This window comes from Lepidochelys olivacea (genome assembly GCF_965140295.1).
Source record: "Lepidochelys olivacea isolate rLepOli2 genome assembly, chromosome: 1".
Lineage (NCBI taxonomy): Eukaryota > Metazoa > Chordata > Testudines > Cheloniidae > Lepidochelys > Lepidochelys olivacea.
Window position 1 is genome coordinate 64,762,521 of NC_140411.1, and position 19,759 is coordinate 64,782,279.

Here is a 19,759-nt window from a genome sequence, read left to right on the forward strand (position 1 = left end):
CTTTATTCAAGATTTCTAAGATCAAGATGAAAAGCAGATCCCAGTGGCATTCCTATCATGCCATACCTGTATCTATAGTACTTCTGCCTTTATTGGGTGTTGGATTACACCTTCATCCATTTGGACACCAGTTTCCAGACCAAATATTGAAAGTGGATGCTGGGTGAGTTAACTTCTACACCTTAGGCTGCTTCAGAAGCAAACAGATTCAAAGGGTGCTTTGGCTCAATGGCACATAACTGCAGTCAGATGCTTTTCCCTGTTTATGCTTGAGTCATCTATACGTAGGCTACTTTCCCACCTAAAGGCATTATGAACGTCAGTTTGGGGCAAGACGACTGATGAGACAAAAGCTACTTGTAGAGGTCTCTCAGAGAAATCAGTTACAAAACCATCTATGAGGTTGTGGGTGCAGGAATTATTTTTTCACAACTTACACAGGTTTCAATGTGGAACTGCCAGTGACTGTGGAATTGAGGCTAGGAGCATTCAAAGAGAAAAACTAATGTGTGTTAAATGGATTTTCTACTTTAAAATTGTGTGGCCACAGAATCTGCAAAAAATTAAAACCAAAGGCAAGTGTGTACAAAATAATTTATTACAGCATAACATATGTTGGCATTATTTTACAGTGAGCTTTTCATTCAACAATTTTGAATCTAAACAGATGACACACAAAGGAGACCATTTTAATTAGAACAGTTTATTTGTCTTAATAAAATCCCCCTTCATGAACTTATATTAGCCTTAGAGGGGCTAGTTAATATTACTGAAAATATTTACACTACAGTGAAATAAAAACAAATCTGACTGAATGATTCCATTGCAGTTTCCAGAAAATGTATTTTTTTGTACAAGCCACAGTATATTTAGGTTTTGATAGCAGTTCTTGTAGAATGCAAAGCTGTCATATGTAGTCATTTTGTCCTGCAATATTATGCTTTAAAACAGCTATGTTAAGTTCAGACTTTCATTCTGATGTGTTGTATATTTTATGTACTTATTAGTTAATGCACCAGAACACAGAATAAGAAAGAGGTTCATTGTGATTTGTAGTCAGCCTATTTGTGCTCCCTTAAATAATTTTTAAATATAAAATGCACTCCTCAACTACTAGTTGCTTTTGTAGCACTTAAAGCAATAGTATTTAGGCAAGAGAAGTATTAAATTTATCAGCTATAAGTCCACACCTAAGACTTTTAATGGAGGTATACAGTAAACTTACCAATGAATTTTTATGATCCTGAGGAGAACCATATTCCCCATTATTGTACCTTATGCATCTGCCCAAAACTGGAGTAGCTTTTCCAAACCAATAAATGGCAATGAAAAAAGAAAGAAGACAGGCAGACAGACAATGGTATCGAAACCGTATCATATTCACTATTATTTCAAGGAACTACATGTAATCAACTGTTTTTTTAAAATGTTAAACCATTCAAAAATGCAAGGAAACAATAGCTATGGAACAAAGGTAGATAGAAAAGAGTTTTTGAAAACTCTTACCATCTATTTTTAACCAAACCTCCATATCCACCAGCACTAGTTCCATATAAGACACAGAATTGACAAGAAACATGCAAACAGCCAACATTTACAGTTATGTGCTTCAAAAGAAACCAGAAGGACCAAAATTAAAGAAACCAAAACCAACAAAACAAGATGACGGGGATTGATACAAGCAGCACTTTTCAGTTCTAATTTGCTAAAATCTGCTCAACGGATAATTTCATCACCAAGAAATTATTATATGTACTTCTAAATGTAACAACACTTCGGTGAAAGTAGTCTTTAATGTCCATAATTTGGGGATTTTGTTGTTAAAAGACTTAAAACAGTACAAGAATAAACATGACAAATGTTGATTAGAGATAATGTTTACATAAACATTGGCAGTTCTTGTTGGATGAAACACACGCTAACAGCATACTCCATTTTCATTTAAGCATCCAAATATTTCATTTTATACCTGTAAGATATAAAAACTGAATCCTGGAAAAGTAAACCTGATCTGCATCCCACCAGTCTGTAGGTATAGTCAAATATTTTATTTGTACACGACTTCAAATTTCATTGGACAGCACATCATGGTTAACGGCTGTATGGTTCACTGATGCAAAGCTACTGTCATCCTCATTTGTGGCAGGCATAAAGGCAGACGTAAAAGGAAACAGTTTATGACATGCTGTCCGATACTCTTCATATTGGGTATGGCAGCTTCCGAAGCTGCCATCAAGCAGTGCCTCGAAAACCTTTGTTAAAGTCTAAAGAAACAAGAACAGTTAAATTTAGTCTAGACTATTTTATTACCAAAGAAAACATGGGGCTCTGTAAATCTCGCTTGCATGATTAATGAATGCAGTGCCCTCTGCTGGCAATAAGTGTCATTGTCCTTGTTTACAGAAGTCTGACATCGAGAATATAATTTTAACCAAAATAAAAATATTCCTTTTGGTATTAATAATCAAGATTCAGAAAAATTAACCGGGTACATGTATCTTGTGCTTCGTATAACATGCTCAAGACCGCCTACTTTGTCCCTAAATATACAAAGAGGTTACAATTAAATTAGCTTACCTTCACATTTTTGTCTCTCATAGTTTCATCTAATCTAGTAGCAATAGCAATTGCTTTCTCCTGTCTTGATTTGTCCAGGAAATACATCATCTTAGCACCTTAAGCATAAGAAAAAAAAAAGACATTCGATCAGACACTGACAACATTCTTTGGTAAAATACTTGATTTATTGTAAAATTATAAACTGATACAGAAAACAATCCAAAAACAAAAAGAAAGATATCGTGGACTGGGGCTTTCTACAGATTTTAGAACATATAAATTTTTCCATCCATTATATTTTATATAAGAAAATTATATTTTCACATTTTACTTATTATAAGCGATGACAGCACAAATATTTGATAGTACATTAAGAGCATAAGGATAAAGTAAAGCTGTAGCTCTGCTACTGACAAAAATGAAATGCTCACTAGAAACTTTGCTTCAAATTTTCACTAAAATGTTAATAGAAATAGGATGCTTGAGGCAACAGTTAATAAGGAAAGAGGTCAACACGCAGAATAGGGAAACAATATCTAGATAACTAAGTCATTCAAGTCAGCATGCTAGTTGAGATGCACCCTACAATGATAAAGGAACTGGCAGATGTCTTTTTAGAACTATCGTGAATTATTTTTAAAAAGCTCTGGAGTTAAGGTGAGCTGCTAGAATAATGATAATTAATCATGTGGCAGGTATGACAGGCCTTTAAGAAGAATTATAAGAAGAAGAATTACAAATTTACGTAATTTGGCATCAAACCTGAATAAATCCAAGGGCATGAACAGACATTGCCCCCTCCCAAATATGAACGCATAGAAACTAAATAAGCACACAACCTACTTGCAAGGAAAAATATAAAAAAAAATACGGTTTTGACCTAAACAGTAACTAGATAAAAGCAGCACCATCTTACTCAGATCTATGCCTTGTCTGTAATTCAGTCTCATATTTGCTTACTATATTATTTTCTCAGTAAGTTTTTATAGCTTTTTATTTCTGATTGCTTTACTGAACTAAACACCTAAGAAGGGGTGAACTGGAATATGTTCTGTCTTGTGGAATCATTAATAATTATTCATTAAATAAATGTAACCAATTTAAATGCAAGTCCAATGAAGACTATGAGGTAGCAGAGGGCTGTCATCAAAGACTTAATTTAGCATGCAGAATCTTTTTAGTGATGATGCCCATAACAGGGTGGTTTACCTCTTAAAGAGCCAGGGCTGCCTGGGGCAACCAGCCCTGCTCTAGAGAGGAGTCTAGTAGGTAGCTGGTGGAAATCAGCCAACCCAGCTGGGCAGCATCAAGTGATTGGGGCTGATGATTCCCAGCTGGGGGATATAAATGAGGAACCCAGACTCCACATGAGAGTCTGGGACAAGGAGAGGGCTCGGTGTACACTTTTCTGTAGCTGCAGAAGAGGACTGTGTGGGGGCAAGTAGCCCTGAGGATTCCCCAGACTGGGAAAGCCCTGACTAATAAGCTGCCATGAGTCAGAGGACCCCATAACATAGGTAGGGAACAGGACTATTATTTTGTTGTTTCATGTTTCAATTTTTTTTTTTATGTTGGAGAATAAACACAACCCTCAAGCACAGGCTAGAAACTGAACTGTGTGTGGCCACTTGTATGCCCCAGGATGGTGATTTAGCCCACCAGCCTACAATGCCCAAGAAAGAAAGAAAGAACCATCCAGCTTGCCTTGCAGATTCCAGTACTGGGTGTGCAGGACTGGCAATTATAAGAGACGTAGACTGCAATGAAGGTCTGTAGGCAAACCCAAACTTGATTATGTTGAAACAGGTGACAGCGTGATGCAGTCACACAAAGTTAATCTACATTACAACCCAGGACCATCCTTTTCTCCAACAATCCTATCCTCTAAATATTCTTGCTAACAGTACTGAACACACTGTAATGCTCCATAAACCTTTAATTTTAATCTGTGCCACTACAATACTCGATTTACTGGTTTCCAGCCACTTAAAATACCTTAACCACTGGACTGGTACTGACTTAAACAGTCTTATCCATAGTGAAACAGTCACTAGACGAGAGAGAATATGATTTTGTAAGTCCAGGAGTTAAGGCACCTGCCCAGGAGGTCCTGGGTCCAGTCCCCTTACTTTAGTCACTCTTTCATTATTTATCTACAGTGGAACAGCTTCAACTAAGGTAGACTGAGGGAGCCCCACATCAGAATATCCCATAGCTCAGTAGTCAGCACACACTCCTGAGAGGTGGGAGACCCCCTGTTCAAATATCTCCTCCACCCTCTGAAAGAGACCGGGGAATTGAACCGGGGTCTTCTACCTCCTAGGCAAATGCTGTAACCAGTGGGCTAGAAGTTATAAAGGTGGTCACTTCTTCCTCCTCCTGTTTTGTGTGGAATGAGGCAGACATCTAACTCATTCCTGGAAGAAGTCACTTAGGTGCCTCACCACCTGACTCCAGGCAATGAGATCCCGTTTGTGGATTGTAAGCAGAGATAGGAACATGAGTCCTGGCTGCAGGGAAGCACCTATTTCCATGAGAGGGACAGAGCTTAGCCCACATGCTTCTCCTCAGCATCTTCTATTGGCTTGCCTACACAGCTCCCCATCTAGCATGCTGGGTTTTGTGGATTATATTCTTAGGCACCTATCTGTCCCCATTCACTGTATAGGAGCCCAAGTGTTTAACTTGGCTTTGTGGAAGGCAGTGTTGCTGTGATTTTCTAGGCATCTAAAAGTTAGGTGCTCTGATGCTCAATATTGCAATGCTTGAGTCCCTTCATTGATCCCACTGTAAATGTCTGATAAATGTGAAGACTCTTCTCACCTTCAAGCTGCTGGAAGGGAAAAGTTTTATTTTCTCTCACCCATGCCGCTGTCTTCCTGAGGAGGAGATTTCTATTCTGAACTATTTTTATCCAGAGCCTTCTGCCAACTCCACTCCTCTACTCTACCCTACCCTACCCCCAAGTTGTTTTGTGTGTCCTGCTGCCACTTAGTATCTTAATTGACCACTCTTAAGCAGCAGCAACAAGAGCAGCGTAAAACTGACATAATTCTTGACTTTTCTGTCATTACCCAGTGTTGTGAATAGCAGAGGTGAAAGTTACTAGTCTTGTTCTTTCATTCTGTTGCTGCTGCTTTGAAAAGCTATGAGCAGAAGCAGAGGCACTCCAGCTAAGTGGAAAATAAGGAGGGAGGACTGTTTACATTACAAAGGTTTTTTGAGACCACAAGGGATAGAAAATTATTTTTCTTTTAAAAATAAATCCTGTAGAAATGGAAAGCTTCCCACATGAGGCAGTGAGTGGACAAGAGGATTGTTAAAGCCCTTCAAACAAACGGACATTTAAAAAATAATTTGTATCTGAGCCTCTGGCATATTCTAATTGGAATGAAGAACAGAGAAAGACATTAACTTGATTGGTTTCAGAGTGATAGCCGTTTTAGTCTGTATCAGCAAAAATAATGAGGAGTCCTTGTGGCACCTTAGAGGCTAAGAAATTTATTTGGGCATTCTTCAGATGCATGGAGTGAAAAATACAGTAAGAAGAATGCTCAAATAAATTTGTTAGTCTCTAAGTTGCCACAAGAACTCCTTGTTATATTAACGTGATTATTTACCATCATTTAACATTTTCATAGCATCAAAATAAACAAACCTGAGAGCAGATGCAGAATGGAGGTAGCATTATGTTTGAGAAACTCTTCGTTAAAACTTTCCAAATCTTTGTTAAAGATTTTCTGCATTTCTTGAGTTAGGACCTTGTTCACAATTTCTGGGAGATTACTATGATCAGATACTTTACAAAAAAAAAAAAAGAAAAGAAAAGCAGAAAGTTACCGTTGCTGCTATTGGTCCAGATAAACTTCAAGTCTAGTAATACACCACTTTAGCACATACACACACACACACACAATGGTTGAAATCAGTATTACAGAAGTCAGTATTTTACCATCTTTGATTTTCAGCAAAATATTAGAGGGCTTCAATAGGTTCTGATGAAATTCTGAACACTTTGTATATAAATAATGCAATTTTTTGCCGCGTGTGTCTATTTTATTTTAAATATATTAGTGTTTGTATAGTATTTAGACACTAAAATATCTACAGCTGCTTCATTGTACATACCAGATTTAGAGAATTTAATCAAACATTCATGTAGCCATGGATTATTATTGTTGATAGCAAAAGCTCTCTTGACAGACTGCAACATTAACAGAAACTTTCCTGTGCAAAAAACAAGAATCAAAAAACCAAAACCAAGGTTATAGATACACACTTCCTTTTAACTTTTTGTATTCCTTTAAATTTCAATGCAGACACTGACCCAAATCTTTAACTTTCTCATAAATATACCCCAAAATGCCAAACACCGTTAGATTTAGTTAAAAAAATGTTGGGCATATTTTTACTCTTCTCTTTTCAGAAATTTAAAAAAAAATCAGTGTTTTTACAGAGTGATAATAGCAATGTTTTCTGAAAAACCCACCAACCATGTAAAAATAAGTCTAATATTTAGGTGTCTAGCTTTTATAGGAAGTTATCTCCGCAATTCCTTTGTGATTTCATTAGTAAATCTAATGCAAATATTAGAAACACCAAATCTTATGCAGAATGGTCATATCTGTACTCTCAATACGCAAATACACATAACACATTGTGGTAGCCCTTAACTTCATTCCATTATAGAAGAGCTGCTGCTCACAGTTATTAGCAACACTGCATCAGGTACATTAGTCTAATTTTTTAATTGCTGAAGAATTACAACTGGAAATATTTTTTCCTCCATATCTCATTAGCATATAGTCTTTATATAATTCCTTTATTCTTAAGGTCAGTTTTAAGAACAAATTATGTGCTGCCAAAGAAAGGTGACATGGTATACATTAAGTTTTCTGTAATATTTATCCATCAATGCTAGGCATGATGGAAACTCTTGCCTCAGTAAGTTAGTAAACAGACTACAGCTGGGTAAAAATAAGTTGAAGAAGGATTAGAACATTTGGAAAAAAAATTAAAATTTGCATATACTTTACCTTTTCTAAAGTATATTTCAAATGCTAACAGATGTGTCTCTATGTTATCTGCAACAAGATTCTTAAGTGGCATAAGGAACTTAATAGCTTCCTCTAATGGATTTTTGACCTGTTTTAATAGAAGACGAAATTTAGGTTATGTAAAAAGGAGGCATCTATCACATTTTATATATATATATAAAATCTTTTTAAAAGATTAAGCTTTCTATGAATTTCAACCACCATGCAGTGACAGATTAGCCCTTTTGTTTTTTTGAACAAAAACACAAATAAAAAACCACACACACGCCTGTCCTGGTCCCACTATGCACAGCAAGGAAAAGAGTACTTCAATCACCTATCTGATTTCTAGAGTATTGGCACAAAACAGAAAAATCTTCATTTATACTCAAGAACGCATTACCTATACAGCTTAAGAGATCACATAGCCAACCAGTAAACCATGACAACACCTGTCTGAAGTAAACTGAACCAAGAAACATGTATTTGAATAAACAGTTTACATATCACTGCTGTCTTTTGACCATTTTAAGTTGACCCCCGTTTGACTATAGCTACATGTGGCATTACCGCCACGTATTTCAGATGGGTACCTTCTAACTAATATCATAGTGGTAACAAAAATAACTAATGAACTAATTCATAACTATGAACTAATTCATAATTAAAAAATAGTTTCAGATGTTTACAAACAAATGTACTTAAGTCCTCATGCCAAATTTTGTGGCTGTCAATCACATTTTCCTACTTTTTCCTCTACTCTCTAGCTGTGGAAAAGACCTATATAAACAACAGGGGACACAGCTGTACAGAAGAATAGTGCCTACAAAAATCTGACAATGGCTAGGTAGCTGATGTTCCAAGACCACTGCCTATCATGCTAACCAGCATCGTCTCATTTGTTTCCTGGTGCTCCCTCTGATTCCACCTGCTGTTTTAGACCATGGGATGTGTGTGTGTGTGTGTTTGTTTTAAAAAAACACACAATTATCAACAAAGTGCTATCAAATGCACAAACTAAACATACTGGAGAAAAAGTGAACTACCATTTTTTCTGTAATCTTTTATTTAATTATAGGTGTTATAAAAATGGTCGGCAAATTTGTTTTGTACAAAAATAATTTTTAAATTGATTTGTCCCTTTAAAAGGATTTTTAAATCTCACTTTAAAAGATTTCCAATGTTACAATCTTCCAGAAGTGTGTGGGGATGGGAGTGGGGGAGGGGTGGCCAAAGAGAATATCACAAGATGAACTGCCATAAATTTTACATAACAAGTAACACAATGCTTACTCTCTCCAGTTTTTCAGGAACTAATTCTTCCTTGGGACCACTAGTTTCCTCCTCTTCCTCATCTCGTTTTTTCTTTTGAGTCTTTTGCTGTCGTTCTCTTTCTGCATGCTTTCTCTCCTCTTCAAGTTTAGCTTTCTTCTGTGCTCTTCTCTGCTTGCTCAGCATTTTCTTCAGTTCTTTGGCTGAAAGGTTTTCTATAGATAAAATAAAATAAGTTTAAATTAACATCTGATTTATACAGACTCAGAATTTCAATAATAATCTTGTTTTTTCCTCAAACAATATATGGGCATCTGGACTTTTCATATAGGGAAAGGAGAGATGTATTTGTACAGAAATTTCAAAAAGAAACCTTTCACTTATCAGTAAAATGCACCAATTACTATGTAGTCTAATATTACTGGATATTAGACTTTCAACAGAAAACATTTTGTAATCTTAAATGCCAAGGTTTATATAAATAATATAAAAATGAAAGTCCAGAAACTTAGAAATATTTATTTAAACCATGAGTCAGATGAAGTGTGAAGTTTGGAAATCCTATATTATTATTTGCATCCTGGGACATTATTAGACCACTGTGTACTCATACCGTGTCTTTCATCCAAAGATCTCAGGTGGCCCAACAAAAGCTGGATGACATTTTTCTTGGAGACCAAACTTAAATTCACCTGTTACCCTTAGTTCAATATCATCTTAATGCTCTTGCTAATATCTACTAGAAACCAACTAAAACATTCATATTATACTGGAGTGTTTGTACCCTTCAAGTGCATAGACTTATACTACCTTCTAAAGTAAGTTTAACTGTTATATAGCATAAATAATTTAATGTACAGCTAATGTACTAGGTGCTTCATAAGAACATAAGAGAAGCTTCCACTATAAACAGACAGACAACTTGGTGGAGAAAAGAAAAAGTGACATAAGTGCATTGAGCTGTGCTGTAAAACGTGCATCTTGTTATACATGATGTATTGTAAAAAGAAAAGGAGTACTTGTGGCACCTTAGAGACTAAACAAATTTATTTGAGCATAAGCTTTCGTGAGCTACAGCTCACTTCATCGGATCTGATTGTATCCGATGAAGTAAGCTGTAGCTCACGAAAGCTTATGCTCAAATAAATTTGTTTAGTCTCTAAGGTGCCACAAGTACTCCTTTTCTTTTAGATCCGATGAAGTGAGCTGTAGCTCACGAAAGCTTATGCTCAAATAAATTTGTTTAGTCTCTAAGGTGCCACAAGTACTCCTTTTCTTTTTGCGGATACAGACTAACACAGCTGCTACTCTGAAACCTGTCATGATGTATTGTGTAATTTATTATACTCTGAAGGGAGGACAAGGATTTATTGGTCTCACATATGTCGATTCTTCCTGTCCTTTAAAAAAATTAAATTATTATCTTTGAATTTCTTCCCCTTGATCAATGCTATCTCAACATTAAGATGCTCTGGATACATGAAATATTCTACTTGCAGCATCACTGGTGCATGGGTGGGAAGTACAATCTTTAGATGCTTTGCAGGCATACTGTGTTTGAAGAACCTCATAACTAATTTACTCGCCATTACTACCCCCTTAGATCCTTCACATGTACACTTTTGAGAAAATATTTTTCCAAATGAATACCATTTTCAAATTATTTCCCAGATGTATTCACTTGTATTTTGCCAAGTTGAAGCTCAATTTATTTCCTGTACATAATTCTAACATCTCTAGGTCTCTCTGTCTGTTTTCTCCAGGCACAGTGGTAGGTATTTTGCACACAAAATGTATTGTGGTGTTTACCAGTTCTATTAGATTAATAATATATTAACTACATTAGGTCTCACACCAATTACTACAGCAATCCATTGACTACTTTCCCCTAAATTCAATACATGATTGTTTTATCATTACCTCTTCATTTATTATTTTCCTGGTTTAAGATTTATGTAATGGTGTTCATATCTAAAACAAGATGAATTTTTAGAATATATTTTATATACACCAAATGCTTTACTAAATTCAACCGATATCTGTCTTTTTTTCATCTACTAGTTTTGTAGTTTGATAAAAAAAGCTTGTCTGTCATAATATTTATTCTTGACTATTTCTTTTCAGTTACTGATCAAACATTCAGGGACAGAAAATGAAAACTTCTGTATGTTACAATATATAATAATTTTATAGCCTGCAATATTATTTAGCTAAGTAAGTTTTAATTTGTGTTATTTACACATGTTGGCCTCCATTACTGCCTAGGTACCTGAATTCACTTCTTGTTCTTTGCTTTCATTGGTTAGAGGATTATCATGTAGTTTCAAGTAGATTTCAATTGCTGATCGAGCAGCCTTGAAATAAAAGGCATGTTTTCTGAGAACATCTTCCAATCTCAAAAGGTCTACGTAGGCCCGAAGAGTCATCTTTCTCATGCAGTATGTGTGGAAGTCAAACTGATCATCTGTAATCTCAAAAAAATGCTAAAAAAACAAAAACCAAGATCACACTTAAATCCTTTCACCAATTTTCTGTTCATTACCATTTAGATACAAAGTGGAGTAACAAGTAGCATTATTTGCAACCCCGACATATCTAACACAGAAAATAAGAGACAACCATTTATTGTCAAAATGTAGGTAAGAGAAATCCTCCCTCCATCTCTTTTAAAAGCAAGCTAACTTAATTTACCCAAAAAACAAACGCTGCCCGCCCCCGTTGATGTGAACAGCAATTTGTATTGTTCCGAGTCCATCAGAAAATACTATACCATTTTATTTTGTTTTTAAACAATATATACATTTTTGAACAGGTAGAAGAGAGATGGCACAAAGCAATGTAAGAATAGTTTTAGATAACGTGTCAAAAGGATTTATGGTTATTGGACTTTTCATTTACCTTTTTTTTAATAATAGTTACATTAACAAAGAACAAGATCTGTTATCCATTAAGTTAACACTCAGATTATACAGCATTTTTAAAAACTGCAGTATCCAGAGTTTTAAATGTGAAGAATGCCATGCTGAACTGATTGAGGCAACCAATATTTACACTGCATTATGAAAAAATTTATATAGGAACAGACCAAATTTTTTACCTACTTACCCTTTCCACTTCATGACATTTTTTCAAAGCATCACCACACTTCCCTAGTCTCTGATAAGCTGAAGCGCATTCAGTCTGGAACCACATACACTGCATCTCATTTAGATTTTCCATAGCAGATGTCCCTTCCTAAAATGAAGATATTCATAACTGGTGAAACCAATAATTTATCAACTGCTGTATACCCTTTTCCTCACACATGACTTTTGTTACTAAACAACCATTCACTCATCTATAAACACGCTTGCAATACAATAAAAAATAGCGATAACTGCAAAACCTCTCTTATTGAATAGTTATTGACATTCTGAAAAGAAAAAAAATCACTCCTGCTCAAAATGATCCTTCTTCCAGCCTCCTTGTTTCTTTAAGTTGTACTTCTGCAAAGCCACATGGGCACAGATTAATATGCTTGAAAAAATCTCAATATTTTTTGAAGATAAATTCAAACAAGAAAAGAGACAATTCCCTCTTCTAAGATTAAGAGGCAGTGAAATAGACTCATTTTTATGAGAATCTAAGTTTCTGAAGGATTCGTTTATTCTTTTTTGCCTGAATCAGAGGAAGCACCTGCTAGTTTAAAACCAACAGGTATATTTACTGGTTTGTTGCTAGTACCTCTACTGATCCCAAACAAAGTTTTATACTCTGGATTTGGAATTAAAAATAAATAAAAATTGAGGAGTGTAGGATTTTTTTTTAATATAAATTTCAAGATTTTAGATCAATAAAAACTACTGAATAAACTGGAAGGCACGTTCTGCATAAACTATCAAAATAATAACATACAAGAAACCAAGTTTGCCACCAAATTATCAAAACACTTAAGAGGAAAGGAAAACACTACTAAATAATCTAATTCTGACATATGAATTATTTAACACTTAAATGTATCTTTGTCTTAATTCTGTATCAAAAACTATAGATAGACTGCATTACTACATCTGAAGAAAATACAATTGTTCCATTAATACGTGAAAATATAAATGTCAGCTGATAAAAATAAACATCTAGATCAAAACTTTCATAGATGATACAATAGAAGAGTCAACAAAGACTTCCATTGATATTCTAAGAAAACAAAGACATCTTATTTTCCACAGTACAAAAAACTTTATACAAAAACTAAATGGCACACGAAATCAAACCAGATCCTCCCTCACCTGCACTTAGTGAAAAAGTTCTCTGCTTATAGGAATCACCAGACTACACTGTGGATTTCTACAGTTTCTGGAAACTGACAAGCAGTAAGCACCTTAGGTAGAAGAATGGTATTTCTGAAGTGCTGCTTAAATTTCTGGAATTATACAAACGGTTTTGCAGTGAGGACCTTAGTTTTTACACTCACGTGAATGCAGACATCGTGGACTTTATAAGCAGGGGGCTACAAGTTAAGTTTTCAGGAGTGCATAAAAGTGGCTTAGGAGGCTAAATCCCATTTTCAAGTTAAATCAATGGGAATTAGGTGCTTAGGATTTTCAAAAGCACCTAAATAGTAACAGATGTCTATCTGCATTGTTAGGTGCCAAAATAGCTTTGAAAAACTGGCCCTTAGAAGCCTAAGGCTATGTTTACACTACAAAATTAGGTCGAATTTATAGAAGTTGGTTTTGTAGAAAGCGTTTTTATACAGTCGATTGTGAGAGTCCCCACACAAGTGCATTAGTCGGCATTTAGTTGGCGGAGTGCGTCCACAGTACCGAGGCAACCGTCAACTTCTGGAGCGTTACACTGTGGGTAGCTATCCTACAGTTCCCGCAGTCTCCGCCGCCCATTTGAATTCTGGGTAGAAATCCCAATGCCTGATGGGGCAAAAACATTGTTGCGGGTGGTTCTGGGTACATATCGTCAGGCACCCCTTTCCCTCCCTCTCTCTGTGAAAGCAACGGCAGACAATCGTTCCGTGCCTTTTTTCCTGGGTTACCCATGCAGACGCCATACTACCCCAAGCATGGAGCCCACTCAGCTCACCGTACGTCTCCTGGGTGCTGGCAGACGCGGTAATGCATTGCTACATAGCAGCAGCTCATTGCCTTTTGGCAGCAGACAGTGCAGTATGACTGGTAGCCATCGTCGCCATACTCCGGGTGCTCTTTTAGCTGACCTCGGTGAGGTCAGTCAGGGGTGCCTGGGCAAACATGGGAGTGACTCAGCCAGGTCATTTCCCTTTTAAGTTTCGTCCCATAGTGATTCAGTCCTGCCGGCAGTCCTACTGCACCATCTTCTAATAAGCAGCCAGGAGACGACGATGACCAGCAGTCATACTGCCCCGTATGCTGCCAGCAAGATGTATAAAGATAGATGAAGTGGATCAAAACAAGAAATAGACCAGATTTGTTTTGTATTCATAGAATCATAGAATACCAGGGTTGGAAGGGACCCCAGAAGGTCATCTAGTCCAACCCCCTGCTCGAAGCAGGACCAATTCCCAGTTAAATCATCCCAGCCAGGGCTTTGTCAAGCCTGACCTTAAAAACCTCTAAGGAAGGAGATTCTACCACCTCCCTAGGTAACGCATTCCAGTGTTTCACCACCCTCATAGTGAAAAAGTTTTTCCTAAATGTATTCATTTTATCCTCCCTCTCTCTGTGAAATCAATGGCCTGCTAAACCCAGGGTTCTGAGTTCTATCCTTGATGGGACCACTCTGTTTCTCCTTGATGCAAAGCCACCCCCTTTGTTGATTTTAATTCCCTGTAAGCCAACCCTGTAAGCCAGAGCAAAGGCAGACAATCGTTTCGCGCCTTTTTTTTCAGCGCAGACGCCATAGCACTGGGAACATGGAGTCCGCTCAGATCACTGTGGCAATTATGAGCACTATAAACACCGCGCACATTATCCATAAAGATATGCAGAACTGTAACCTGCAAGAAAAGTGAAACCAGGTGAGGAGAAGGCGACTGCAGTGTGGTGACGAGACTGATGAGGACATGGACATAGAGTTCTCACAAAGTACAGGCTCCTGCAATGTGCACATCATGGTGTCAATTGGGCAGGTTCATGGCATGGAACGCCGATTCTGGGCCCGGGAAACAAGCACAGAGTGGTGGTACCACATAGTGTTGCGGGTCTGGGACGATTCCCAGTGGCTGCGAAACTTTCGCATGCGTAAGGGCACTTTCATGGAACTTTGTGACTTGCTTTCCCCTACCCTGAAGCGCAAGAATACCAAGATGAGAGCAGCCCTCACAGTTTACAAGCGAGTGGCAACAGCCCTGTGGAAGCTTGCAACGCCAGACAGCTACCCGTCAGTCAGGAATCAATTTGGAGAGGGCAAATCTACTGTGGGGGCTGCTGTGATGAAAGTAGCCAATGCTATCACTGAGCTGCTGATATCAAGGGTAGTGACTCGGAGAAATGTGCAGGTCATAGTGGATGGCTTTGCTGCAATGGTGGGGCGATAGACGGAACCCATATCCCTATCTTGGCACTGGAGCACCAAAGCAGTGAGTACATAAACCGCAAGGGGTACTTTTCAATGGTGCTGTAAGCACTAGTGGATCACAAGGGACGTTTCACCAACATCAACGTGGGATGGCTGGGAAAGGTACAAGACGCTCGCATCTTCAGGAACTCTGGTCTGTTTCAATGGCTGCAGCAAGGGACTTTATTCCCAGACCAGTAAATAACCGTTGGGGATGTTGAAATGCCAACAGTTATCCTTGGGGACCCAGCCTACCCCTTAATGCCATGGCTCATGAAGCCGTACACAGGCACCCTGGACAGTAGTAAAGAGCTGTTCAACTATAGGCTGAGCAAGTGCAGAATAGTGGTAGAATGTGCATTTGGGCGTTTAAAAGCGCGCTGGCGCAGTTTACTGACTATTAGACCTCAGCTTTCAGAGTAGCAGCCGTGTTAGTCTGTATTCGCAAAAAGAAAAGGAGTACTTGTGGCACTTTAGAGACTAACGAAATTTGTTAGTCTCTAAAGTGCCACAAGTACTCCTTTTCTTTTTAGACCTCAGCGAAACCAATATTCCCATTGTTATTAGTGCTTGCTGTGTGCGCCACAATATCTGTGAGAGTAAGGGGGAGATGTTTATGGCGGGGTGGGAGGTTGACGCAAATCGCCTGGCTGCTGATTACGCGCATCCAGACACCAGGGTGATTAGCAGAGTACAGGAGGGCGCAGTGCGCATCAGAGAAGCTTTGAAAACCAGTTTCAGAAATGACCAGACTACAGTGTGAAAGTTATGTTTGTTTCTCCTTGATGGAAACCTCCCTCGCCCCCCAGGTTCACTCTACTTTCCTGTAAGCTGAGCACCCTCCCCTCCCCCCTTCGATCACTGCTTGCAGAGGCAATAAAGTCATTGTTGCGTCACATTCATGCATTCTTTATTAATTCATCACACAAACAGGGGGATAACTGCCAAGGTAGCCCAGGAGGGGTGGTGGAGGAGGGAGGGACGAGGCCACACAGCACTTTAAAACTTATTGAATGCCCGCCTTCTGTTGCTTGGGCAATCCTTTGGGGTGGAGTGGCTGTAGGCCCCCCCACCGCGTTCTTGGGCGTCTGGGTGAGGATGCTATGGAACTTGGGGTGGGGGGTAGTTGGTTACACAGGGGCTGTAGCAGCAGTCTGTGCTCCTGCTGCCTTTTCTGCAGCTCAACCATATGCTGGAGCATGAGAGTTTAATCCTCCAGCAGCCTGAGCATTGACTCCTGCCTTCTTTCAGCAAGCTGATGCCACCTAACATCTTCAGCCCACCACCTCTCCTCATGGTCATATTGTGTTTTCTTGCACTCTGAGATTGTCTGCCTCCATGTATTTTGCTGTGCTCTGTCAGTGTGGGAGGACAGCCTGAGGTCAGAACATTTAATCGCGAATGCGTTTTTTTCGCCTTCTTATCTTTGCTAGCCTCTGGGAAGGAGAAACATATGCAGCTGGTGGAGGAAAAAAAGGGAAAGTAGTAGTTAAAGAGACATTTTATAGAACAATGGGTAGACTCTTTCACAGTAAATCCTGCTGTTAACATTACAAAGCACATGTGCTTTCATTACAAGGTCACATTGTGCCTCTTACTGAGGATATGCCGGTTTGGTGAGAGAGATCACTCACGCAGGGCCGGGCAGCAGAATTCGGCTTGCAGGCAGCCATGGTAAGCCGCAGTCTTTTGGCTTCTTTAATCTTCATAACATGTGGGAATGGTTTCAAACAGCAGCACCCTCATTTCCCATATGAAGTAGCCATTGGGTTGGCCATTTAAAATGGGTTGGCAATTTAAAAGGAGGGGCTGCAGTTTCCAGGTTCACATGCAGCGGAAACCCAACTAACCCTGATTTCTGTTCAGCCACAAACAGCCCAGCAGGAACGGGCACCTCTGAATGTCTGCTTACTAAAACAACCATATTTCAACCAGGTGACCATGAATGATATCACTCTCCTGAGGGTAACACAGAGAGATAAAGAACGGATGTTGTTTGAATGCCAGCAAACACCGGGACCATACGCTGCAATGCTTTGTTCTGCAGTGATTCTCGACTAAGTGCTACTGGCCTGGCGTGGGAAAGTGTCCTACCATGGAGGACAGAATAAGGCTGCCCTCCCCAGACACCTTTTGCAAAGGCTTTGGGAGTACATCCAGGAGAGCTTTATGGAGGTGTCCCTGGAGGATTTCCGCTCCATTCCCAGACTTTCTCCAGTAGCTGTACTGACCATGAATGCCAAGGCAAATTAATTGTTAAACACGCTTGCTTTTAAACCATGTATAAATATTTACAAAAGGTACACTCACCAGAGGTCCCTTCTCCACCTTCAGGGTCCAGGAGCCCACCTTGGATAGGTTCGGGGGGTACCGAGTCCAGTGATAAACAGATCCTGGCTGTTGGGGAAACCAGTTTCTCCGCTTCCTTGCTGTGAGCTATTATCTTCCTCGCCCCCAAAACCCGCTTCCGTGTTGCCTCCCACTCCTTGGACGGTGTCAAAGCACAGGGTTGAGGTAGTGGGTGGCTGCACCCCCTAGAATGGCATACAGCTCATCATAGAAGCAGCATGTCTGGGGCTCTGAACCAGAGCGGCTGTTTGCCTCTCTGGTTTTTTGGTAGGCTTGCCTGAGCTCCTTAATTTTCACGCGGCACTGCTGTGGGTCCCTGTTATAGCCCCTGTCCTTCATGCCACTGGAGATTTTTTTCAAATATTTTGGCATTTAGTCTTTTCGAACAGAGTTCTGCCAGCATGGATTCGTCTCCCCATACAGTGATCAGATCCTGTACCTCCCATTCGGTCCATTCTGGAGCTCTTCGGCGATTCTGGGACTGCATGGTCTCCTGCGATGATGAGCTCTGCATGGTGACCTGTGCAGGTGAGCTCATCACGCTGGCCAAACAGGAAATGAGATTCAAAAGTTCGTGGGCCTTTTCCTGTATACCTGGCCAGTGCATCTGAGTTGAGAGCGCTGTCCAGAGCGGTCACAACTGAGCACACTGGGATAGCTCCTGGAGGCCAAAACCATTGAATTGCATCCACAGTACCCCAAATTCGACCCGGCAAGGCCAATTTCAGCGCTAATCCCCTCGTCGGGGGTGAGTAAAGAAATCGATTTTAAGAGCTGTTTAAGTTGAAAAAAGGGCTTCGTCACGTGGATGGACGCAGGGTTAAATCGAGAGAACTCTGCTAAATTCAACCTAAACTCGTAGTGTAGACCAGGCTTAAGTCTTATTGAAATGACTTGGATTCAGCATGAACAATTTGAAATGCAGATTTGTTCTTAAACCATTAGTCCAAGTTACATAGCTTGACAATGACAATTTTCCAAGACATGACAGCTATCAAGTGTGTTCCACAAAGGGACTTACTCCTGTATGCGTGGCAATGCATTAATGTTTCATTAATTTGTGCTGGACATGGCCCACCTTGATTACCATGCACATTGTAGGGAGAGTGGTCACTTTGGATGAGCTATTACCAGCAGGAGAGTGAGTTTGTGTGGGGGAGTGGAGGGTGAGAAAACCTGGATTTGTGCTGGAAATGGCCCAACTTGATGATCACTTTAGATAAGCTATTACCAGCAGGACAGTGGGGTGGGAGGAGGTATTGTTTCATGATCTCTGTGTGTATATAAAATCTGCTGCAGTTTCCACGGTATGCATCCGATGAAGTGAGCTGTAGCTCACGAAAGCTCATGCTCAAATAAATTGGTTAGTCTCTAAGGTGCCACAAGTACTCCTTTTCTTTTTGTGAATGTTTCTGGAGTAACATCTGTGCTACATCATAGTCTACTAGAAAATTAGTTATTACTAATATTAAGTTATAATTACACAGGCAAACATACCCTAACAATGGACAAATATCTCTAATGGGTAGATTTCTGCTATCACTCAAATCAGTTACTCTGGCAGAGATGCGGTATCAGATAATTACATCCAACTGATCCAACTGAAAATACTACCAACCCCCTCTTTAAAACAATATTTCCTACCCTTGTAAACTTGGAACACATCTCCTCTGCATCTTTCACCATATTTGCTCGGAGCATATATTTTGCACATTTGGAGTTGATGAATCTATCTGCTGTATCCAAAGACTGTGCTTCATCCATCCATTTGGCAGCTTCCTTGAGATTACCTACATGCTGTTATGGAAAAAAAAAGTGAGTTATATTTCATTCTTAAATAAATTTTTGACTAAATATAGACATTTTATAGCTATTAGTACTTTGGCACCAGGATTTATAAGCACCGTAGAAATGTTAAAGGTAGATTTTAGTCTTTTTTTCCTGTGGACTATCCAAAGTGACCACTCATTGTAAGTTACGATGCTTTACTCCATAGTATAAACAAACTGGAAAGC

At 39.1% G+C, this 19,759-nt stretch overlaps 1 protein-coding gene across 1 annotated transcript in view; it reads right to left on the reverse strand.

Annotated features, from left to right (window-relative positions):
* Positions 1-580: 580 nt before the first annotated feature.
* The window catches only part of NAA16 (N-alpha-acetyltransferase 16, NatA auxiliary subunit), a 109,137-nt gene continuing 89,958 nt past the window's right edge, over positions 581-19,759 (reverse strand). The window contains exons 12-20 of the mRNA XM_084639645.1: positions 19,389-19,541; positions 11,973-12,101; positions 11,137-11,350; positions 8,889-9,082; positions 7,596-7,704; positions 6,688-6,786; positions 6,218-6,358; positions 2,578-2,675; positions 581-2,264 (exon numbers count right to left, since the gene is read on the reverse strand). Of these exons, the coding sequence (XP_084495771.1) occupies positions 2,064-2,264; positions 2,578-2,675; positions 6,218-6,358; positions 6,688-6,786; positions 7,596-7,704; positions 8,889-9,082; positions 11,137-11,350; positions 11,973-12,101; positions 19,389-19,541 (1,338 nt within the window). The 3' untranslated portion in view covers positions 581-2,063. The remainder of the gene's footprint in view (positions 2,265-2,577; positions 2,676-6,217; positions 6,359-6,687; positions 6,787-7,595; positions 7,705-8,888; positions 9,083-11,136; positions 11,351-11,972; positions 12,102-19,388; positions 19,542-19,759) is intronic.